A 23,989-nucleotide genomic window follows, 5' to 3' on the forward strand; every position below is an offset into this window, starting at 1 on the left:
TTAAGCCAGGAGGGCGAAGAGACCGGCCGCAGCAGCCAGGAGGGTCGAGCCGCCGAGGGCAGCAGCGCCGGCGGTGACGGGCAGAGTGGTGACGGCCGGGGGAGCACCGTGGGTCGGGACAGCACCGGTGGGGACAACCGAGGGGCCGTTGGTGCCGGTCGGGCAGGGGACGTCGACGGTCTCGTAGATGACGGTCGGGATGACGGTGGTGACCGAGGTGTGGATGGTCTTGACCGACTGAGTCGGGCAGGCGGGCTCGACAGTCTCAGTGATGAAGCCGGTCGGGCCGACGGGGACGAAGCTCGAGGGCTCCTCGGGAACCTCGGTCACGATGGGGATGATGGAGCTCTCGACCACCGTGCTGCTGGCGGGGCACTCGGTGACGGTGGGAGCGCAGGAGGTGATGGTCTTGTAGACGGTCTGGTAGACGGTCTCCTGGCGCTTGGCGTTGCCGGCGAGGGCGACACCAGCGAGGGCAGCGACAGCAAGAGTGAAACGCATTTTGGCTGATGTAGAAGGGTTTTAAAGGGGTTGGATTTGAAGTAGAGAGCGACTAAAGCTGGATTAGCTTTGGGTGTTGTTGTTGTTGAGAAAGAGTGGACGACCGAAGTCAAGGAGGCTTTTCGATCTGGCTACGCGAGCTGGTGAGAGAAGGAGGAAAAAGACGTCGTCCGACTCGGCCACGGGGCCGGCGTTAAATAGACATCTCGCCATACCTCTGGCCCCCCTCCCGCATCCTTCCCCCCCCCCCCCTCTCTCCCCTCTCCCTCTTACGCGCGCAAAAGGAGCGGGAAATTAGCGTCCACGCCGGCTGCCCAATTCGGCCATAGCCCATCCAGGGGTTCATCGACGGCGCACTGGGGGCAATGGGACAGTGGGGAGAGAAACATGCATGTCCACTGGCGCTCTTCTGCAGTGGCTTCTCATGCCCCTGTCGGACTCTGGCTGGACCGCTGGACCCTGCGCGCCCGCTGTTTCTCTGCGGACCGACATCCCCTGATCCAAACTAAACGGGCCAGGGGCCAAGGGACATGGCCACACAGGGGCCGCAGAGCGCAGAGCAGGGCTCTTGATCTCCGGGTTGGTTGACTGGGAGCATTGTGGACGGGCCCGGTGCTCTGCACTCAAGTCACGATCCTCTGGAGGGCGCTTGGTTGCTTGCTAGCAGCGAAAGCGACCGAGAGGCAGGCGGGAAATTGGATGCCGCTGTGCTGTGGTTTGCCGTTGGTACGTATCGCACACTATAGGTACCTGGTATGTACACTACAGACGTTGCTGCACGGATGCAAATGCTAATTTTGCCAAATTTATTTCGTCGTAATGTTGCATGTGCATTTTCCATCTTGGCGGTGAACCCTACACCTCTCGGAGATCATCTCCTTGTTGTGTTACTTTTCGATGAGATCTCGACCGCAGAGTCTCTGCTCCCCTGCGTCCTGGCTTTTCTGGACTTGGGCTGGGTGCTGCGTTGCGGGGACCAGGGTGCTTGCTGGCCCTCCAGGGGCCCGGATAACGGCACGTGTTTTCTCAGGATTGGTCTCCAGAGGCCAGAACCCACGCTCCCTGTCTGCTCCATCATGAACAGCTCAAAAGGCTAAAAATGACGGCAGAGGGAACATCTATTTGTGATGTGATGCTGTTGTACAGTAGCGTAATCCCGCATATCGCCGAACAACCGATCGTGATCAGCACCATCACCTTCTACAAGGCGTGTCGCCCGCACATCACCATCATGGCACACTCAGCCGGACGCCGTGTTGGCGGATAAGAACTGCATGAATCACCAGACCAGGAGCACTGTGTAAAAAGGAACGCAACGGCGGATCGTCAAAGCCATTTTGTGGGGATATCGGCGCTGATTGGTCAGTTCTTCAGCGCTAATGCAGGTACCACGGCCCACGGCCAGCAATCGCTCTTCCATTCGACGGTTCGCTGCCGAATGAATGCTGCGTGCAAGCGAAGCAAACCGAGATCACCTCTCCATGGAAAAATGGATGAAAGGATGATTGGCAATGACTGGCAAAAAAAAGCTTCATTTCTCTGCTGCGCACTAGTATGGGGTTTAATAAGTTTAGGGGATTGGAAATGCGGGGATTTTGGCAGACTGCCGATGGGAGATTAGGATTGGACCTTGCGAGTTGGAGCCGATGAATGCGAGTGGATAGAGCCTGACAAGAGGTGGAAGAAATAGAGAGTTGTGGTTTTGCTGGTTGAATCTCCAAAGCAATAGAAGATTTTTTTTTTAACTGGGACTCGTGATAACTTTGTGCGAGGGAGCCTGAAAGTTCAGGTTAGTTATTTTTGGTTTTTTTTGGCCTCGTGACCTCTCCGCCTTATCTGTAGAAATGCTCCTGGCCCAACCACCGCAATAGAACACGTATTGACTGCGATGGAAGGTGCAAGTGCCGAAAGCATTGATATGGAATGGACAAGATTCTCTGTTGTCTGATGAGTGTGGACCGTCTCTGCAAGCTTTTCCCCACTGAGGGGAATCAACCTGGGGACAACTTGAGGTTTAAGACAAAAAAAAAAAAGATGAACCCTGACCCAAGTCCATCTTAGACGTCTACGACTTCACGGTCCAGCATCATGTTTCATAGCCGTAAGATCCATAAAATTCCGTCATCGAGTTCCGATTCCGAGTCCACGTGTGTCTTGTTGCCGGTGCTATTGTCTGTTGCCTCGATCGACGAGTCAGCTACGCTGTCTACCAGGGAGTGTCCTGGTCAACGTGCCCAACGTTGGACTTCCCGAAACACGGGCATGTTTGACGCGACTCTGGCTACACAAGACTCTCTGGCTCAAGGCTCGATGTGTGAGACATGAGACACGACGACACGAGGAACTTCCCTGCTTTTAGCTGTTCCAGAGGTGAGCAACATCTGATGTATGGAGAACATGCAAGCATCGTTACCCAGGTACTGACCCAATCTCCAGGAGTGCTGTTTCCACAAGGACACGAACAGAAGGGAAATACACCATCAAAATATCCGACTATGCGATCTGGACTTGCTTGAGTGTTTCCCGGTTCTGGCGCTACCAAATTTCCGGGTATGAAACAAAGTGCAGCCCTGCAGCGGCCTGGAGCGACACGGCATCCGCAAGATTATGCCGTGCTGCAGCAGGGAAGTATCGAAACCCGGATCTGAGCTCTGGCCCGGCAGCATTCGAGCACCGCGTCTCTCTCTAGTATTCTCGAGGCTAGCACTTCAAGCCGAGTTTGTTCCGGAATCCGACATTGGAGATGCGGCTAGCGGTTCGGCCATTAGCGGCGATGTAGGATGTCGAAGCAGAGACGGATAGGCAATATTGCCCAGAAACAAAGATTTGTGGCCTTTGTTTCAAGGATAGCGCCAGACGACGATCTGCTTGCTTTGGCATACTTGGGGCCTGAAATGCATTACAAACCAGCATCGGGTTATCACGGCACATAAACTTGGCGGCAGCTCCCGGGGTCTGGAATGTGGCATCCAATTCTGCACCCTCACATTGGATGGCAGTGTTTTGAGCCGCAATCTGAAGATGGGTGCAGAGCCAGGATCTGGATCATCGGCAATGCAACCGCTGCATGATGTAATTGGGGGCCTGGAAATGCTTTGGTGATCAGCACGGCCGCCGTGGCCGCCGGCAATGAAGATGAAGCACCCAGTCGATCGCTCTCAAGAGATCACATCTCCGTATGTTGGGACATCCGGTGGCAAGAGGGTTGTGGCAGCGCAACGGACGAACAACAGGCTCTCCATGGATAGTGCACCGCCGTCTAGGGCATTCCAGCGGGCTGACCAGCTGCAGGAGAGTGAAGAGCTGTCCGATCGATGCCCACGGTGCGGGGTCCTGCGGCACAGCCATGGCCGCCATACATGGTCGGCCGCCCGGGGCTGTGATACGGACCAGCAAAAAACAGCAACCCGGGTGACTCTACGCTACCCGTCCACAGTTTTCCATAGTCATCCACGATCCCCGTGTGTGATTGTTGCAATTGTGTTCGATCAGCGCCTGTACAGGTACCTAACAGACATGTGCCCGGCAGCATTGCCATGATAGCCAACCGGCCAACCAACTCGAGCTACGAATTGCCCACACACGACCATTTTGTGGGGGCCACGCAAGGCACATCGACAAAGTCACCATAACGCCACAGGACCTGCGCAATCCAACAGCCTATAGGACCCCAAAAATTGCGGCAAAGACGGAGTCAGTAACAACGGGACGAGACGGAGGAGGAGACAGCGAAGATGCACACCGTTGGCCGATCTGAGCCTACTGGACACAACAACTGATGTCCATTGGCTTTCTCAGTGCGGGATGTGGGATTGTGGGACGTGCATGAGGACGGACGGCTGGTCTGTGCATGCGCTTGCCGTTCACCCCATGACCATCGTAGCCGCTTGAGGACCGTTGATGATCTGCTGTCTACGCAGGCAGTGGACAGCAGGCGGTGATCCTGGGCCCCTGGCCCGCGGATCAAGCAGTAGGCCAAGTCCGCAGCCTGGTAAGGCGGCCGTGCCAAGCTAGCGCATGTGCGAGGAATGCCCGGTGCCGTCACCCAGACGAGGTCCATCGTGACGACTGATTCGACTGATTCGGAAGAATGTTGTCTTATCGATAAACTTTGCACTGGCGGGAAACAACCGCTTGGCGTTGTGGTCTTCGAGATCGCGGGGCGGCGCGGGGACCGACCATTCCGGCTGCCCATTTGCTTGTTGTATGCGTAGGAGCGCCAGCGTGCTTGTACGCCCTCATGACCGCCCCAGCTTACCAAGTCCAGAATTCAGATTATCTGCTGGAACAAGCAGTCGAACGTAACACCGGCGAGCTTTTTTACGCCATTCTGCTCTTGTTGGTTCGTTAATCTATCTATACGGTGTGCGCCCTGCAGATAATGTAGCAGCTTGGGGGGGGGGGTGTGAGGCTGAGCTGTCCTACAACATCAACAGCTACCCCCCCCTCCCCCCTCCATTCATCATACGTCTGTCCACGTCCTCTTCACTACTTGCTGCTCGGGAGGAATTCCATATAAGTGGTGTGCGCCTGCGCCGCTGCTTGGCCGCGGCCTTCTTTGGTCCCATGTTTCTGCACCCTATTTGCTCGCCCGCTTGTCTACCGACCGCGACCGAGTGCCAATTGTGAAAGCATGCCCTTATTATAAGCACTTCGACGCCTGCGTTTCCCAACTCTACCCCGCCACGACCTTGCTGCCTGCTGCCTGATCTGTGACGAACCGACCTGCATTTCGACTCACTTTGACTCGATCTGCCGCGTCCTCAACCTTACTCGGACTCAAGTGTGTGAGCCGGTTTTACAACCGCACACTCTCATAGCTGACCTGGCCACACGGCTAGACCTCTTGGCTGCGGACTCGACCTCTCTCGCCTCTTGATCGCTACCGACTCGCCCTTTTGATCTCTTCCCCTCCCAGCCCTTCCAACTGCTTGTGCCTCAGGCCCGGTCATCGCCCAGCACTACCGGGGTTTTTACCGACATCCCTTCGTTTTCGTCGCTCGTTATCCTCTGCGGCTTCCTGTCGGCCGCTACTCATCACAATCACAATGCCTCCGAAAGCCAGACAACCTACATCGGGCGGCTTTCCTTGCAAGGACTGCACCAAAGTTTTCCCACGTCAATGTGACCTCAATAAGCACACCAAGGCCCACACCCGTCCTTACAAGTGTAAAGTCGACGGCTGCAAGTATGCCACCGTTGGTTGGCCGACCCAAAAGGAACTTGAACGACACCACAACGACAAGCACAATGCTGCCCCGCTCCTCTACCCCTGCCATTTCGCCGGCTGTGACTACAAGTCCAAGCGAGAGTCGAACTGCAAGCAGCACATGGAGAAGGCCCATCAATGGAAGTACGAAAAGAGCAAGACTAAGGGTAGGCGGTCGGCTCAGCCGAATGCTAACGGCGCTGATGACCGTCCTACTCCTCTGGTTGCTGCCGCTTCCGGGCCCCCCAACTTCCTTCCTCTCAACGGCGATTTCAATCTCTTTGAAGACCAAGACGCTCCTGGAGAGGAAGATGATACTCCTTATCCTGAAGCCCAGGCCACCATTGAATCCGAGTCCTTTGTTCCTTGGGCTTCTCCCAATACTCGCATTCAGCAGATTCAAAACGTTCTTGACAAGACGGATGAGGTCACTGATGGCCATGAGTCTCAGGTTGACCCGATGCTCTCTGCCGATACCCTTGACGTCTTTCGGACTCATGAGCGAGCTGGTACGGTTGATGGGACCACGACAAGCCAGGTTTCCGTCAAGAGTGAGCTGCCTTGGACTAAGGATACCGACTTGTTTTCGAAGCCATTTGGCCCTGTTGATTCCTTCTCTGCTGGACCAACTGCTTCTGCATCATGGGAGAGATCTTTCACGCCACAGCAACCTGGTCATCCAAACCCTGTATCGTTCGAGCCCCCTGCTTCCAACCGCCGCGAGCTTAATGAAAACGGGGCCCCGCCGAGGAAGAAGATCAAGACCGACCCAGAGGGCTTCTCTGACCAGGAGATGCCTGATCCTTTTCGCTATGCCCACCCCCACATCTAGTGAGTTATGGCTTGTTGGTTTTCTTCGCTTGCTTGATGGCTGACATTACTATCGATAGTGACAAGAGCCGACATCATCGATATAGGCCGTGCCATGCCCTGCACGGCGAGATCGCGTCGGTAAAGTGAGTAGTTTTTATTGGGCTTCCACCTGTTCCTTTGAGGAGTACTCATCCAACCAGGCGGCACCTCAAAAGGTCTGCGCATGGCCTCAAGGTCGCAAATGGCTATATCTCGACCTTCGACATGGACCGGGGCTGCAAGTACGTTAGGGCTGGAGTTTGCACCAAATGCTGGCAAATCTTCCACGACCGAACGACATTTGAGACGCACATTTCCCAGCCCTGCGCCAAGGTGTCCAAGGACGAGAAAAAACAATGGCTCATTCTGCGTGACGCCTTCACCCCGTTGGTGGACAATCAACAGGTCGAAGATCTCCTCCAGCATCCACGAGCTCCTCCCACATCGGTCCCAATGCCTGCCGACTTCCCCAACATGCTTGCTACTCAAGCCGGACCTGTCCCAGAGCAGCCTTCGTTGCAAGCTGAGCCTCAAGCGTTGCACGATAACGAGCAAGTGGCTCTTTTCCAAGCCCTCGTGTCCGTCTTGGCGGTACCCAACCCAAACGCAGCGGGTCCGTCCACAAGTCACCCGCAGCAACACCTCAAATCGGATGAATCCCCCTTCGACCGCAAGCACGAAAGCCTCCTTGGCCTTACGGACGCCCGCCACAAGACTGATGTCGATGTCAACGCACCCTTGACTGAGCTTGAGGACGAGCAGCGCTCCCTGGTCCGCGTGAACACGGGGCTCACGACTGCCACCACGAGCACAAGTTCCCACAGTAGTGTTTCTTCTATTCGGCGCGTGCCCCCGAGCCCGCCGCCTAAACCGGTGCATCTGCCTGCTGGCGTCAAAGAGCCTAGGTCGATTGGCGCTGATTCGGGGTATGGTGGCACGGAGATGAGGAGATGCAGTAGTGCTGGAATGTCGGCGTTTGGAGCGTCGGGATCAACTGCTGTCGCCACTTGGGGGTATCAGCCGAGTGTGCCGGTGCCGATGGGTTTGTTTGGCGAGCAGACTGAAGGTGTTGGGCAGTTGCCGGCGGGAGTGTATACCGACCTGTGGGAGACCAATAAAGTAAGGGCTCCAACGGCGGGGTTCTTGGGGGATGGCACCCCTGAGGTTGACGGCCAGGGGCAGGGTCAAGAGCAAGCCTATGCGTACGGCCATAGTTATGGCTATTACCCCGATGTCTCCCAGGCTCGGGCCGTTGATGATGGCTATGTGGAGGATTGTGCGGAGAAGTTCTTTGAGGATGCGACGGCGCACTTAAATGTGGGAAGTACCGGCAGCACTTCTGGCGAGAGCCAAATGAGTCTGTCGGCTGCTATGATGGCGATGGGCGCTGGTGTTCAGAATGGGACATCATCGTCCGGTTCAGCAGAGTACGGGGATGAATATAATTACTGAGGGGTCTAGAGGTCGAGGGCGTGAGCGACAGGTAGGGGTTCACCCGTTCGCTGCCTTACCAATGGGGTTGTGGACACCCATTCGAGGATTGGAACTATTTTTTTTCTTTGTTTTTCTTACTCTAACTTTGGCGGTTGGATTTGGAGTTAAGATCAGCTTGGTTGGGTTATCTGTTTGGATTTGGTCGACTCGTGTGTTGGTCAGTTGGTTTCCCGCACATATACCCCCTTAATGTTTTTTTTTTTTCCCTTGTTGGTCGTCGCTTATTTGGGTTGGCGTTTGGGCTCAGCTTGAGTCGATTAAAGCGAAGGAGTTCCGGCGTTTGGGAACTTGGCAAAAGTAGCATGCTTTTAGTTGATTTCCTAGTTTGACATGCTTTTGCTCCTAGGAGGGTCAGCCTGCTCTGAGGTTTAAGATTTTTGTGTGTTTTCTTTTTTTTTTTTTTGAATTGGGATTATACATACAACTATACACAAAACTGGCACGCGCCATGGTATTAGAGAGTTGGTATACACGGAATGATGAGTATAACCGCGGTGACAGAAATTGATATAGGGTTGATTTAAGAGAAGCATGAGATCCATGAAAAATCATGGCATCTAAAAGATATGGCACGAGATTGGAACAGCAAAGATTGAGTTGATGTCACACCTGGTTTTATGGCTAGAGCTTTAATGATCAGATTGGATACAAGTTAGATAGCAGAGTTAACGAGACTTGATCTCTAGTAAAAAGCTAGGTCTTCTAGAGAGTGGAGGTTAGCGGCAAAGAATGGAACTAAGATCTGGAACTAAAATCTAGGCTCATTCATTTTTTTTTGAGAGAGAAGGTATTACTTAGAGAACTCTTAACAAACGAACCTATCCTGCAAGGGACTAAGAAAAGAATTGTCCAAACGCCAGCCCCGCCGCGTCAAGACTAAAGTAGGTATAATACTATCCTTCCACAATTCCACAATGAAATAACAGGACATAAACTCCCTCAGCCACAACGCCTTCCCATGCCATATTAGTAAATACAATGGTATGCAATCCGACCCAAGAAGTCAAACACAACCCAACACGGGAATGAACCATTCACTCCACCCTCTAGAACCTAGTATTCCCTCCACTCGATCCACCAAACCATCTCCTAAAACTATCACCCGGGCCTTCTCCACTACTCCTGCTCCTGTTGGTTGGCAGTGTTTCTCCCCCCGCTAACCACCTAGGCCTCCTGAACCCTTGCCCCAGCTCGGATAGCCACCTTGGTGGTTCCAGAGTATCGATGGTATTCTTCACGCGGTGCGTCCATTCAGACAATAAACCTTCCCTCTCAGGATCGTCATCATCCTCAGGATCATCTATCCTCCCCCTGTCGCGAGAGAACGTTCCTAGTGTGAGTGTTCTTCGAGCAGAGGTGTTTGCCTGTGGCCGGGATGAGCCAACACGGGAGACTGAGAGGTAGGACGACTGATTAGGGGAGGTAGCGAAGGGCGTGGTCGGCCTGGGCGAGGACGTCGCACTCCGCCCGGGAATGGGGGAAGATGGTGTCAAGGGGGAGCGGTCACGGTAGGCATTATTGAAAAGATCTGCCCTCCGGGTGCCTTGCACCTCGCGCTCGATAAGCGCACGTCCACCGAGCCAGTCACCTTCTCCCCCGTTAAGCTCTTCGTCGTCATCAGCGTATAGCCAAGCACCCCAGACCCGTCTAACCCGGCCGTACACCCCGCCTAGGGCCATCCCGACAGGGAAGAGAATGAACACGGGGAAGAGCCAATCGAACCAGCTGCTTAAAGGGGTAAGGTTGATGCCACTACCCAAGAAATTGTAGAACACCGTGCGGTGGTATACCTCATCCCCCAGCAAAGTGGCAAAGTTGTAGGTGAGCGGGACACCGAGACGCGCGATCTGGCTTGCGTACCAGAAGGCTGATTCGTGCGAGGTGTTGCGCCTGACCAAGGCACGGCCGCGCCAGATTGTTAAGGGGAGTTCGGTGAGGGAGTAGAGTGTGGCGAGGGACATGTAGGAGAGGCATAAGGAGGAGATGGCTTGGCCTGGGAAGAGGGCGATTTTGTTTCCGGAGGAGAGGACTGTCAACCGGATGGGCGCTGCATGCGGGAAGAAGGGCTTGAGCAGTTCAGATGAGACGATGACGAAGGATGCGAGGGCAAGAACGGCGCCTAAGGCGAGGGAGAGGAAGGGGAGGAGGTAGAAGTGCAGGAGATGTCGGGTGTACGGGGTCAGGGGGGAGATGCGGGACCAGAGGGTAGACGGGTCGTTGGTGAAGACCAGGCGTTTGGACGCAGCGCTTTCGACGATGGCTTGGGTGCGGACGGCCGAGCGCAGGAGACGGGACCATTCGGCTGCGTAGCGGGTGCGGGAGTGACGAGCGTGGAGGAGACGCTGGGTTAGGCTGGCGAGGAACTTGGCGGTAATGACGTTTGGAAGGGCAGAGGAGGAGGCCGAGACGGGGGCGACGGGGGCGACGCGGCCGGGCTGGGACTCGGGGAGGTTCGTCAGGTCAACGAGCTCCTCGATCCAGTCCTGGAACAGGCTTGCGCTACCACCCTTCCGCCGGCTCAGCTCCGCGACCTGGGCCTCCAGCTCCTCGAGTGCCATTTCAGCATCCTTCAGCTTGTCATAGACCTTAGGTGCGCGCGCATAGATCCTCCTCAGTCGACCACGCACATCCGCCCAGCGAACTAGCCTCTTCGGAATAGCCACCAGCCCATGACCCATTAAATATATGGCCAGCGCCAAACCCCAGCAGTATGCCAGCGCCATGACGGTGCTCTTGAGCGAGGTCGAGAAGTGCCCGTACGAGAGGAAGACGTAGAACAATCCGACAATGCCCAGACCGAACATAATCGCATAGTACTGTGCATTGGCGCGCAGCGAGTCCTCCAGCTTTTCGCGCGGCTCACGGTAGCCCGAGTCGCTGTACTCGCCCAGGACAGGCAGGATGAACCATGTGAGGGCGAAGGTCAGCCAGTAGGCGATGCGCCAGGCGACGAGGATCGCGCGGTGTGGAAGAATGATGGCAGACGTCTCCGGGGACTTTGTTGCCGAGGCGAGGTCGATCGGAACGAGCAGAACCATGCTAGCTGGCAGAGCGAGCGCGAAGAAGACAGGCACGAGCAGGTAGGCCGGCGTGGTGCGCAGGGGGAGGTAGTGTCGCAGGATTAGCACAACGATGATGGAGATTGCGGCTAGCGCGAGGACCGCAAACACTTCGGATGTGACCGGTGGTCCGGTCTGGGGCATTATGTCGGCCATGGCATGGGCATAGGCGAGGAGTAAAGGGCGTTCGTTGGTGGAGTTGGGAGATGGTGAAGGGAGATGAAGCCGGATGAGTTGGAGGGAGCCTGTCCGCCCCCGTACCCACGGATTACGTAGGGGTTCATTACGAGGAGATAAGGGGTGAATGAATATAGATAAGGGTTAGGGTTTATACGGGTCCGTGAACATCGATGACCGAGATGGGATGAAAATTCGGGAAAGTGATGCATAGAACTGCATACCTGCAGCTTTCTGTAACCATTATCTGGAGACGGAAGGAGGAATTCTTTTGCCGTCAGTTTTTTTTCACGGGTTACCAAAGGTGTTCGGCTGATGCCTGGATGCCTGAGGTTGGAGAGATAATGGCCGTCCTGCGGGCCCCGCGCGCTTTCTCACGGCGCTTCTCATCATCCGCTTTGAGAGCTCCCTCTTCACTATCACCACCAAGACTGAGTCTGAGATTATACACCACTACACGCGCAATGGCAATGGAGATCGAGCTGACTGCCCCAAACGGCCGCCGCTGGATGCAGCCGCTGGGGCTGTTCATCAATAATGAGTTCGTGGCTAGCAGCAACGGCCAGACGATTACCAGCGTCAACCCCACCACCGAGGAGGACATCTGCTCTGTCTACGCCGCCACTACCGACGATGTCGACAAGGCTGTGGCCGCAGCTAAGAAAGCCTTCCGGGACCCATCGTGGAGGCAGCTCTCGGGTACTGAGCGCGGTGCCCTGATGTACACGCTGGCCGACCTGGTAGCCGAGCACGCCGAGACGCTGGCGACAATTGAGGCGCTGGACAACGGCAAGCCGTACAGCGTCGCACTTAAGGAGAACGTGCCTGAGGTCATCAACGTGCTACGATACTATGCAGGCTATGCCGACAAGAACTTTGGCCAGACAATTGACGTCGGTCCGGCCAAGTTCGCCTACACTATCAAGGAGCCTATTGGCGTATGCGGCCAGATCATCCCCTGGAATTATCCCCTTGATATGGCTGCTTGGAAGCTAGGTCCTGCCCTGTGCTGTGGCAACACTGTGGTGCTGAAGCTCGCCGAGCAGACCCCGCTCAGCATGCTCTACGTCGCAAAGCTGATCAAACAGGCCGGCTTCCCTCCTGGCGTCATCAACATTCTCAACGGCTACGGCCGTGAGGCAGGCGCCGCCCTCGTCCAGCACCCAGATGTCGACAAGATCGCCTTCACTGGCAGCACAGCTACCGGCAAGGAAGTAATGAAGATGGCCGCAGCGACCATGAAGAACATCACCCTTGAGACAGGCGGAAAGTCGCCCCTCCTCGTCTTCCCCGATGCAGACCTCGAGCTGGCCACGACTTGGGCCCACTGGGGCATCATGAGCAATCAGGGCCAAATCTGCACAGCCACGTCTCGCATCCTCGTCCACGAATCCATCTACGATGCCTTCCTGGAGCGCTTCAAGGCCAAGGTGCGCGAGGTTTCGGTCCTGGGTGACCCCTTCGACGAAAACACCTTCCAAGGGCCCCAGGTGACACGTGCGCAGTACGAGCGTGTGCTCTCGTACATTGAGTCGGGCAAGCAGGAGGGTGCGACGATTGCCTTGGGCGGGGAGCCTGCCCCGCAGAAGGGCAAGGGTTTCTTTGTTGCGCCGACTGTGTTCACCAACGTCAAGCCGCACATGAAGATTTTCCGGGAAGAGATATTCGGCCCATGTGTGGCGATTGTTGCGTTCCAGACGGAGGAGGAAGCGATTCAGATGGCGAACGATACCACGTATGGCCTGGGTGCCGCGGTGTTTACCAAGGATCTGGTGCGGGCGCATCGGGTTGCGAAGGAGATTGAGGCAGGCATGGTGTGGATCAACAGCAGCAATGACTCGGACTTCCGTGTGCCGTTTGGCGGCGTGAAGCAGTCGGGTATTGGCAGGGAGCTGGGTGAGGCTGGTCTGGCGCCATACTGTAACATCAAGGCGGTACACATTAATATGGCTGCATAGGTAGATTGAAGTTGAAATTGAGTCTTTTAACTTGACAGATCGACGTGACGTGATGTAGCTGTTTTAAATGTGAAAGTGCTTGTGATCATCGACGTCATTGCCCCACCCCCCGTGTAGCCTCGCCGAACGGAACCAGGATCTAGCTACTAGTGAGCTGCCCTGTGATTGGCTGCCGTAAATGCCAGCTTCTTGCGTGCCCGACGACGACGCGTCTCTTTGACTTTGGCTCTACAACCTCACTTTAACCTCACCCTGAGGCCTTCAACCTCGAGAAAAAAAAATCTCTTGAAAAAGCTTAAAAACTTATAATAATAATCCTCCGATAGTCATAATGACCGTCCCGACAGCCACACTCCGATTATCCTACCCCCTCTACGCCCTTGACTTCGACCCAACGTCCCGCGACGCTAAGAGGCTCGTCGTCGCTGGCGGCGGCGGCTCGTCGACCAAAAGTGGCATCGGGAACAAGCTTACTGTCTTGGCTCTCGATGACGAGGCAAAGGAAATCCAGATCTCAGCTGAGATCGACCTTAGCCGGGAAGAGGATGCGGTCAGCTCGCTTGCTGTCGAGTCACGGCCTGTTAAGGGCAAGGATGGAAAGGGGGAGATTGTCAGGATATATGCGGGCGTAAATTCTAGCTTGGAAAGCATCAAGAAGGGCAAGAACGAGCATTTGAGGGTTTTTGATGCTACGCTCAGCCACAAGACAGCTTCTTCGTCTGACGAGAAAGATAGCGAGAAAAAGCAATTCCAAGGGAAGATCACCGAGTCCTCTCGCACCACCCTATTCTCGGCCCGCGACCCCGATGCCTACCAACGCCTCCTGCGCATCTCCCCTCCCCTTGCGGCCGCCGCAACAGGAACAACGGGTCCCTCCTCCCGTGACTCTCAAATCGCCCTCTTCGACTTGCCCTCACCCACTCAAATAAACCCCAATCTCCGCGGCACCCTCGAGCTCGCCAAGGAAGCCACAGACATGGACATGCTTCGCGTCTCCGACTCCCAACACCGCCTGGTCTATGTTGATGAGCGGGATATGTACCTCGTTGCCATCTCCGAGGATGGCCACGTCTCTAGCCCGCGGTGCGTCTTCTCCATGCCTATCGACACCGCGGCGGGCCAAACCGTCCGACCCACCTTCCGGTGCGTGAGGTTCTTGACCGAGACGTTTGTCCTAGCGGTTGCGAACTTGCCGCGAGGCGGGGGAGCCATCCTGCAGGGGTTCAGGTTGCCGACGAATCTCTCTGCTGCGGCGGGGGAGAATGAAGGGGAGGCTAAGGCCAGGTTAGCTATCTCGGCAAAACTGCCGAAGCATGTGGCTAGGGCGACGAACCTTGCTGTGAGGGGCTTGACGCCTTCGAAGGGGAAGGTGGGGGATGCACAGTTTGTGGTGGCTGTATCGGGGCAGGATAGTTCTGTGCTGGTATATACCCTTGAGCACACGACGCTGGTCCAGGCGGATGTGTGTCTTGTAAGCCAGTTGAGGAGGGTTGTCGACTGGAGGGAGGTCCATCAGGGGCCCATTTCGGGACTGGCGTTCTCGTACATTGCCCCTCCCTCTGAGAAAGAGGAAGAGGAGACACCGGTCCTAAGACTTGCTTCGATCGGATCGATGGGCAACACCGTCGTGGTTCATACTCTGCCTCTCAGGCCGCACCCTTCATCCAAGCCGAAGCAGAAGCGATACATCCTCGGCCTGCGCTCCAGCCCCGTCATCGCCCCCACGCAGATGATTGTTGTAACAGCCATTGTCTTTGCCCTCTTGGCTCTCTTCCTTCAAGGCGCAATGGAAGTCAAAGGCCTGACACGCCCGGTCCTCGGCGCAAGACAAGTTGTACCAGAAAGTTGGCTAGGCCGCGAAGTCTGGCGCGAGATCGAGCAGCATCAAAAGGGCAAGAGGTATTACAAGGGGGACAGTCTCTGGGACAGGTATCAGGCTGCGGTGGAGTACCAGCGCGATCACGGTCAGAACGCTGTCGTCTTGAAGGCAGGCGGCAAAGAAAGTGATGAAGAGGGGGTTGACATCGACGTTGTCACAAGCGGTACTGCTGAGGGCGAGTCCACGGGTAAGCAGTGGGATGAGCTGGCACCGGCGCAGCGCGAGGCCTGGAAGGAGAGGCTCAAGCGGGCGGGTCAGTGGAGCGAGGAGATGGGCGAGGCGGTGTTGAAGGGGGTTTTGTTTGGGGAGATTGCGGGTGTTGTTAGAGGGTTGGTGAGGTAATTAGCTTGAGAGGGATAATTGGAAATCAGGAAATAGACTGGGTGGTTTGTGGCGATGGCAGGTCGGGTATAAGCATAGGTATATCGACTTGGCTTAAGAACTTAATTGGTACTACGGAGGTTTGACGTTGAGTGTTTGGACATGAGCAGAGTTGCAACTCGTTGGCTTTCAAGGGTTTATTCACAGGACATAGTGGCTCTTGGGAGTAACACATGGTAGAGAATAACTACCCGTTTTGAAGAATTGAAAGCATGAAGCTTCTACCGGTGACCTTACCTGGGGATAATTTGCTTAGGAATCCATTTCGATGTCTTATTGTTGTCTGCTAATTCCTTTTTTTGTGGATTTTTAAATTCTTGCCTACATTATGTCATTCGTTTGCTGAGGATATTTGTTCCCTATCCCACTCAAACCCCAAACAAAAAGCATGCTCTTAAGGATATTCTGTCAAAACTGGCATGAGACATTACTAAGGGCTAATTTGACAGCAATCAAACTTTTTTTTTTCGGTCCAACGCTCATAGCATTTGTTTGGTTTGTACATGATATGGGCTCTCTCAGACTCATGACCGAAGCTGACAACAGCTTCTCCAGCCTTTCTGTAGGCCTACGGTCAGGTTTCCCTTTGACCTCACTAGCAGCCGTCTAGTCCAGTTCGTGCGGCATTTTCGGGAAATAAGTCAGAGTAGTATCCAGAACTTGAGATAACGTAAGCATAGGTACCTAGGCTGCTCGATGTTCAAGATCCCAGCATTTAAAGCCTTACCCTCTAACTTCTCGAATCAAGACGCAACGCACAACTGTAAGCGGACCGCAATCGCCAAAAACAAAGATAATCGAGTATGTCTCATGATATGAGTGAGATAATTGACTTGCTGAGCAAGCTATTCTTTACGTTCGTCCATTTGATTACCTCCTCCCTGATAAAGTCAAAGGGGGGGGGGGAATCCAGACCACAACGTAACCTTTTCGGTCTATGTGAGCATATTGATTACAGCAGAAGTAAATGATCTCGATATATTCATAACTGGAGAAAACCAAACCTTTCACGATTGGTTCTGCATGCGTTTATGCATCCCGCTGTGGATTGCCAAAGTTCCTCATCATCAAGCACCAATCGTCAGTTTACGGAGGTAGGAGCACGCATGAGGTCTAGCGCTGTCATCCAGGGAGTCGGATGCGGAGCCAAGCGCCGTGCGGTAGCCAAGGCCACTGATAATTGGGCCACAAGGCGTCAATTGGTTTGTGTGTCTTGGCCCCCATTTGTGTTCAATGCAGAGAGGATCATGCATTCATTGAAACTTGGCATCGCTGCCCTGCTGGGATGGGCTCGAATGGGCGGGACTGGGTTGGAAGGACAACACCACAGTGTCTCGGCGTTTCCACGACCATCATACAACATGTCCGCCTTTGTCCGCACCGCGCGAAAGTTAAACAAACGGACACATAATGGGGACAACAGCGTGGAATCGTGAAATCGGGAATCATGCCGGTATCCGTAGCCGTTAGGAATGTTTTGTACAACGCGGACGGCACGGACTGGTTATGCTGGTAGCCGTAGCTCGTGAAAAATTCGAGAATGTTGGTTTGAAACAGAATCAGCTAAGGTTGAGTCATCAAATTTGTTAAGCTCCCTTGCCCCTCGATTTGCACTCAAGGGATATCGTATAGGCATATTTTCGGAGAAGATAACGTGAAAGGATTATTGTGCAGAACCACCGAACGTGGTTTGCTCTCCTTCGACGCTCTCCTTTGCCATGTCAATAAATCGTCATGTAGTTTTTCACTAGACCCAGGTTCAGGCTGGCTGAAGAAAAAAAAACGACATATTGGCATGCGAGGTCGCATTCCCCCATCTCGCGAAGGTGTCTCTATCAAATCAGAGAAACAGCTCCTACTCCTCTCCAACCTGTCTGCCTGCTTACACAGAGGACCCTCGTTTTTGCCAGCCCCCCCCCTCTTTATCTACTTGTACGGCACGTCACCGCTGCCCCCTCGGAATGTAGGTGTCGTGTGGTGTAACTGTTGTTTTATGGTATGACAAAAACGTGGTTCGTGGATTCTAGACCAGGTGCTGAAGATAGAGCAGCGGTTCTGCATACAAATACTGCATGTCTTGAGCTTGTTCCAAGCTGAAGACCGAGCAATTCGTAAAAAAAAAAATAAAGGAAAAAAAAAAGAAGGAGAACGGCGCTGTTGTTGATCCGATAGCGGTCTGTCTGCCGTTATACCGCTTCCGCAAGACAGAATGACAGTCTAACATGCATACTGACGACGACGATGGCCGTTACGAGGTTGCCGTCGTCAATGCTCGATGCTGACAGGCTAATGGGAGGGCCACAAGCCTTGTTCTCTCAGCTGAGGGGAACTATACGCGACTATAGGGGTTCTGCAGGGCTTGGCCATCAGTCACTGTCAGCATCGCCAACCATCACGCAGCCTTGGCTGGTTACCTGGCTGGGGGTGTTGTCCAGGTCGAAGCGTGAAAACCTGGAAGCCTGGCCAATCCCGCGGGTACGGTACCGAACCCAATCCTTCATACAAGCCTCAGGGTCCCACCAGTTGGGCTCACCCCACATTTCCCCATTTCGTCCACCTATCCCACACAATCCACCTTTTTTTTTCGCCCACAATTTCTGCTGGGCCCACCCATCTGCCATCTGGCAGGCAGCAACGAAAAGGGCGGGCAGGCGGCTAACGTCCCACAGATTTCAGGAGGGACAAGGGGCGACAGGGCTACGGGCCTGCCAAGCATCGACTCCATCGAGGGCCTTTGCGCTTCTTGCATCAGCGTCAAGCCACTCACAGCAGTCGGTGTGCTGGGCGTCCTTGGGATGGTCCTGGTTCTCCAGCTTTTCCTTGATGCTCGCATGCTTGGCCTGTTTCTTCGCATTTTGTGCACCCCCTCTCCGTCCTCCGTCCTCTCCGCTACTGCAAATGCTAACACCATCTCGCTCATTTACGAGATGGGCTGCATGCATGGGTTCGAGAGGATTCCCCCGTCAATCTTCAAGCCAAGCACCGAGCGCAGTAAACTCAACATGACGAAGTCGAAACGCGCGATGTTCCCAGCCCAACCGGGCTGAAATTGTGGATTTTGTTTTCTCTTTGCCCTACAAATGCACCACCGCCAGCACCAAGAAGCAGGCCAAGTCCGAGATCCGCGCGACTTTAGCCGGAATTCAGATCACGAATTCTCTTCGCTTTTACTTACCGCAGTTACCAGCTGACCTGACTTCAAGCCTGTACCTTGTATATCCACGGTCTCTGTTCCTGCAAATTTATGTGGGGAGGAGACATGGATTGACCGGTTTGTGGTCCGTGCACTCTAACGCTTCAACATGTTTTTTAACGTTATAGTTATTTGTTGTACCACACCTTTTTTTGCTTGGTCGTCCATGCTTCTGGGATCTCGGCTCACGGCAGGCGATCTGCCGGAATAGCAACCGCAACCATGTGGCTGTTGATCTATCTTTTTTCTTTTTTTTTTTTACCCTCTGGAAAAAGCTCGCAATCCCTGGTTGAATATATTGCTATGCCTACCTGCGTTCGCAATCATTGCTCACCAGCACTCTTTGCCGCTGACACGCCGTAAGAGTGCGAGGGGTGAAATCGTGCGCCTTTTCAGGGCTGCAAGGCTGAGGCAGGGACCGCAGTGGTCCTTCATCACAGGGGTGATGCAACTGTGGCTGTCGTCAGCCGCGATGGATCAGAGCCACTTCGGACATTGACTGGACAGAAACAGCAACGGTGCTCAATCGCTGCCAAAAAGCCCAAAAAACTGTGCTGGGCAGCGCTGGATCCAGCCAGTTCCAGGCTCATTGCACTCATTGTAGGAGTCGTGGCGCCAGCAGGGCAGCAACACATGTCTGTTCCGGGAACATTGCAGGCCAGCGACGAGATGTACAACGTGCGGCATCAACAAGACGATTGATTGATTGGCCCAGCTCTGGATTGCCCAGGCGTGTCTCCTGATGCCCCTGTCCTGAGCTGTTTTGGATGCGCTGGATGCCCTGATTACGAGGGGTAGGGATCCGTAGCGTGGTGTAAGCTACAGTTAGCGTACTTGTAGGTACGCTACGCCATGGCTTACTGAGGGGTATCGGGGTCGCACGAATGGGGGCACTAGCCCGAGGAGGCTGTGGCGGGAGGAATGAATGTGCGTCGTGGATCGTGGACTTATGGGCGAAGGGCGTGGACGGTAAGATGGAACCCCCCTAATGGCGGCGGGTGCGTTAATCCCGGTTCGGAGCTACGCAGGGTGTCATTCGGCCCTAGTGTACAGATCCGTACCTAGTGTACACAGTTGCGTCGAGTCGAACGTTCCATTCCATCTTGGATCGCCATCTACATATATACAGGCAGCACACCCCCTTTGCCCGCACTTCGCACGCCCTTTATCTTGTCTTATAGCCCGCGTTGCTGCCAATTTAAAAGTCCTCAACCCCACATTGCTGGGTTGAACGACGTGTGTGCTTCCGCTGCCGTTGCTGTCGGAATCGACAATCGACGCGGCTGTCCCTCGTTTCAAGTATAGACGTCTCTCGTTCTAGCTAATCTATCTCCTTCTCAAGTTCTGTGGTTCTTTTATTGTTCGGATAGATACCGCTATCGGCCTAAATCCTGAACGACGGCAACATAAACGCAAAAAAGAGATCATGAGGCTGTCAACCCTGATTGCCGCCTCCTCGGCGGGCATTGCGGCTGCCCACGAAGGTCTTCATATACCCAGGATCCTGGGTGGAAGACAGTTCTTGTCTGAGTTGGCTGCTCAAAGGAGGGCAGCAGCTGCTGTCTCTCCCAAGGCCAACGCACGGCATTTCGAGGAGTCTGGGAGCGTAGAGAAGCGCCAGCAGACCCCGAACCCAACGCGCTGTGGTCCTAATTTTGGTGGTGCGTCGTGCCAGGAGGGCTATTGCTGCTCTTCGGCAGGGTATTGTTTTTTTTTTTTTTTTTTTCCCTAGCGAATGGCAAAATTGGGAGAGTGTTGGTGTTCAGGCTAACAAAAGAACAGCTGGTGCGGTATTGGGCCCGAGTACTGCAATGCCCCTGACTGCCAGATCAACTACGGTCCTGGCTGCGATGCCAACAAGATCCCCAATGGCCCTGATACGCGGAACGTCCCTCGTCCGCGCGTCGGCTCTGTCCCCTACGGCGGCACGGGTATCTATGGCTGCGAGAACCCTGGTGACATCGCCATCACGTATGACGACGGGCCGTACCTGTACACAAACGACCTCTTGGACCTGTTCGCCCAGTACAACGCCAAGGCAACCTTCTTCATCACCGGTACCAACATCGGCAAGGGTCAAATCAACGACCCTAGCACTCCCTGGCCGGACGTCATCAGGGTATGAATGGGCTAGCTCCTCTTCTCCCCTCCCCCCTGCGTGTTTGAGTGTTGATGCTCGAGATGCTAATGCCCGTCTCTCCGTCTCCAGAGAATGCACAATGAAGGCCACCAGATCGCCAGCCACAGCTGGTCGCACCAGGATGCTGCCGAGCTGACGGAGCAGCAGATCATCAACCAGATGGTGTACAACGAGATCGCCATCAACGACATCCTCGGCTTCTTCCCGACCTACATGCGCCCGCCCTACTCCAGCTGCCCGGCCCTCTGCCAGCAGGTAATGTATGACCTGGGCTACCATATCACCTACTTCAACTTCGACACCGAGGGTTACCTGCACACCCAGCCCGACCAGATCCAAATCAGCAAGGACATCTGGGACAGCACCATCAACTCCTCCAACCCGAACGTCAACAGCTTCCTGCACATCGAGCACGACATCCACTGGCAGGTCGTCTACAACCTGACCGAGTACATGCTCCAGTCGCTCGTCAGCCACGGCTACCGCGCCGTCACCGTCGGCGAGTGCCTCGGCGATCCGAAGGAGAACTGGTACCGGACCGGCCCCAGCTCCGGCCCTGGGGCGAGTACGTCGACTGCTGCTTCTACTTCTACTGCGACTTCGGTAACTACCTCTACCGCTCCGACCCAGACAGGAACCGTCAGTACTGACGGAACTTGCGGCAACGGTGTGACGTGCCTCGGCAGCGAGTTTGGCAACTGCTGCTCGCAGTATGGCTGGTGCGGCTCTACTTCGGACTACTGCGCCCCGGAGAATGGCTGCCAGCCTGAATGGGGCACTTGCGGCCTCTCGTCATCGTCGTCGTCGTCGACCCTCGCCACCTCGACCTCGACCTCGACCGCCTCGACCCCGACTGGCACCATTCCCGTCAGCACCGATGGACACTGCGGTTTTGGCGTAACGTGCGAGGGCAGTGTGTTCGGAAACTGCTGCTCGCAGTATGGCTGGTGCGGTTCCACCATCGATCACTGTTCTCTTGAGCTCGGCTGCCAGCCGGAATGGGGTATTTGCGATGGTGAGGAGGAACCGACTTCTTCGTCTTCGGCTGTTGCTTCGACCTCGACCTCCACTAGCTCGTCCTCGACTTCTACCAGCTCGACTTCCACCTCGACTAGCTCGTCCTCGACTTCTACCAGCCCGACTTCCACCTCGACTAGCTCGTCCTCGACTTCGACTAGCTCGGCCTCCGCTTCTTCGACATCTACCTCGTCCTCCACTTCTTCAGCTTCTGCCTCGTCCAGCTCGTCATCTTCCTCAGCCCAGCCAACCCAGACCGCTGTCGTCTCGACCGACGGCACCTGCGGCAATGGCGTGACCTGCTTGGGCAGTGACTTCGGCGACTGCTGCTCGGCCTACGGCTGGTGCGGCTCCTCGGCCGTTTACTGCGCCATCCAGAACGACTGCCAGTCTGAGTGGGGTCTCTGCTGGGACGAGAACGACCCGCCGACGACGACCTCGAGCTCCGTCGCGACCCCGACTGCCATCAGCACTAATGGCCGCTGCGGTAACGGCGTAACCTGCATTGGCTCTGCCTTTGGCGACTGCTGCTCGGCCTACGGCTGGTGCGGTACCAGCGTCGACCACTGCTCCATCGAGCTCGGCTGCCAAACCCTCTGGGGCACGTGCGATGGCGAGGAGGAGCCGCCTGTGACGAGCAGCGCTAGCACCAGTGAGACTACCAGCACCACCACCACCGGCGTTAACCCTAGCAGCAGCTCTGACAGCAGCTCTGCTAGCAGTTCCAGCTCTACCGTAACTGAGACAACCTCGAGCAGCATCATCTCTTCCACATCCACCCAGGCATCTTCCACATCCGCCAGCAGCACATCCTCTACCAGGACCAGCACCTCGTCTACCCGCAGGCCCACCCCGACTCGGAGGCCTTGGTAAATTTCCCCCCCCAATCCTGTTCAATCCATCTCCGCATTTGATTAGCCTTGACGCTAACATGCTTTGTGTATCTATAGCAAGAAGAAGCGCTCGCTGCAGAACCTGAACGAGCCGGCTGCCCCAGCTCCGGCTCCGCTTTTCAGGGCGTGAGTGTGTCTTCTCTGTTCGGTCCGGTGGCCTTTTTTTGTAGGTGGCGTGGTCAAAGAATAGTTATGTGTGTGTAATGTTTTGTTTATATATGGGCAGATGTGTTGGATACTGTGTGAGTGGTTGTGGATTGAGTGTTGTTTTTTTTTGGATACCTACTTGTTTCGTTAGATTGAGCCTTTTGAGTAATGTTTGGTTTTTGTTCTTCCACAAAGAAGCATCTCCCTTCCCTCGGTTGGGAAGTTTCTTGCTCGCTCATTTTATTCCTTTTGTTGATGAAGTGGTAGGGCTGTTAAGTCGGGCTCAGATGTATCTATAGGTCTCTGTGGTCTGGCTTAGACTAGAGGACAAAAGACAACAGACAGCCCCCGAGTGTTCCTTAGTTGTTTAATGCCTACTAGGTACGACATTTGTTGGTTTTTGGGAGTACCCTGGGGGTAATGAAAGAGCAGCTATTTGCTTACATGAAAGCATGGATCAAGGGGAAGAAAAAGCTGGGTGTGTAGATAGCAGTAGGGAATGAAACTGAGAAGCAGGTAAATGACTGTTAATTAGCAAGTCGATGCCGAGGTGATCACCCATCACTACTCGCTGGACACTTCTAAAACTAGCAAGCCAGTGGGCTCCTTGTGGTAACGTCTTGCGCTACGCTTAAAGAGTCTCTATCAAGGGAAGGGTGCCCCAGCGTATTTACTGGAGACCCAAGTGCCAAATCGGGACCATTACAACCTCAACTCGCTACAGCGCGAGGAAGAACGCGGAGTGACAAAGCCTTGGGCACAAGCACGCACAGCAAGAGACAAGGTGTACAGAGAGGGCTTGAAGCCTTCCGAGGTGATCACCTACTATAGAGCAAGTTGCATCATGCAAATGTCGACCCTCTGTGTCCTACAGATGAGGTCTGTCATACCATGGGTATCTTACTGAACCCTCCAAACGCCGATACCCGGTTCCATCATCATGCCAGCAATGTTGGCGGCGTACGATCCGTCCTGGGACATTGTCCCTTCAGATCAAACTACCCACCACGCATCCAGCAGCGCCAGTATGTATACCATCCATACCCCACTTATTATCCACCAGCAACATTCTTACAAGTTACTATCCTT

General features: G+C 54.8%; 6 protein-coding genes across 6 annotated transcripts; 4 read left to right on the forward strand and 2 right to left on the reverse strand.

Moving 5' to 3' along the window:
• CTHT_0024200 (uncharacterized protein) lies at positions 1–501 on the reverse strand (the record flags this gene model as incomplete). Its single annotated transcript, XM_006692819.1, has 1 exon — positions 1–501. The coding sequence occupies one exon, from the start codon at positions 499–501 to the stop codon at positions 1–3; it is 501 nt and encodes a 166-aa protein (XP_006692882.1).
• A 5,048-nt stretch (positions 502–5,549) lies between these two features.
• Positions 5,550–8,014, forward strand: CTHT_0024210 (uncharacterized protein; the record flags this gene model as incomplete). The annotated part of the gene is made up of 3 exons (XM_006692820.1): positions 5,550–6,541; positions 6,601–6,666; positions 6,724–8,014. The coding sequence occupies 3 exons, from the start codon at positions 5,550–5,552 to the stop codon at positions 8,012–8,014; spliced, it is 2,349 nt and encodes a 782-aa protein (XP_006692883.1).
• Positions 8,015–9,102: 1,088 nt separating this feature from the next.
• CTHT_0024220 (uncharacterized protein) lies at positions 9,103–11,259 on the reverse strand (the record flags this gene model as incomplete). The annotated part of the gene is made up of 1 exon (XM_006692821.1): positions 9,103–11,259. The coding sequence occupies one exon, from the start codon at positions 11,257–11,259 to the stop codon at positions 9,103–9,105; it is 2,157 nt and encodes a 718-aa protein (XP_006692884.1).
• A 497-nt stretch (positions 11,260–11,756) lies between these two features.
• CTHT_0024230 (aldehyde dehydrogenase [NAD(P)+]-like protein) lies at positions 11,757–13,250 on the forward strand (the record flags this gene model as incomplete). The annotated part of the gene is made up of 1 exon (XM_006692822.1): positions 11,757–13,250. One exon carries the CDS (start codon positions 11,757–11,759, stop codon positions 13,248–13,250), a length of 1,494 nt encoding a protein of 497 aa, XP_006692885.1.
• A 331-nt stretch (positions 13,251–13,581) lies between these two features.
• CTHT_0024240 (uncharacterized protein) lies at positions 13,582–15,471 on the forward strand (the record flags this gene model as incomplete). Its single annotated transcript, XM_006692823.1, has 1 exon — positions 13,582–15,471. One exon carries the CDS (start codon positions 13,582–13,584, stop codon positions 15,469–15,471), a length of 1,890 nt encoding a protein of 629 aa, XP_006692886.1.
• Positions 15,472–20,129: 4,658 nt separating this feature from the next.
• CTHT_0024250 (deacetylase-like protein) lies at positions 20,130–22,883 on the forward strand (the record flags this gene model as incomplete). The annotated part of the gene is made up of 4 exons (XM_006692824.1): positions 20,130–20,404; positions 20,486–20,822; positions 20,913–22,729; positions 22,811–22,883. The coding sequence occupies 4 exons, from the start codon at positions 20,130–20,132 to the stop codon at positions 22,881–22,883; spliced, it is 2,502 nt and encodes an 833-aa protein (XP_006692887.1).
• Between the last annotated feature and the right edge of the window lie 1,106 nt (positions 22,884–23,989).

The sequence above is a fragment of the Thermochaetoides thermophila genome (genome assembly GCF_000221225.1).
Source record: "Thermochaetoides thermophila DSM 1495 unplaced genomic scaffold scf7180000011816, whole genome shotgun sequence".
In the NCBI taxonomy this organism is placed as follows: domain Eukaryota; kingdom Fungi; phylum Ascomycota; class Sordariomycetes; order Sordariales; family Chaetomiaceae; genus Thermochaetoides; species Thermochaetoides thermophila.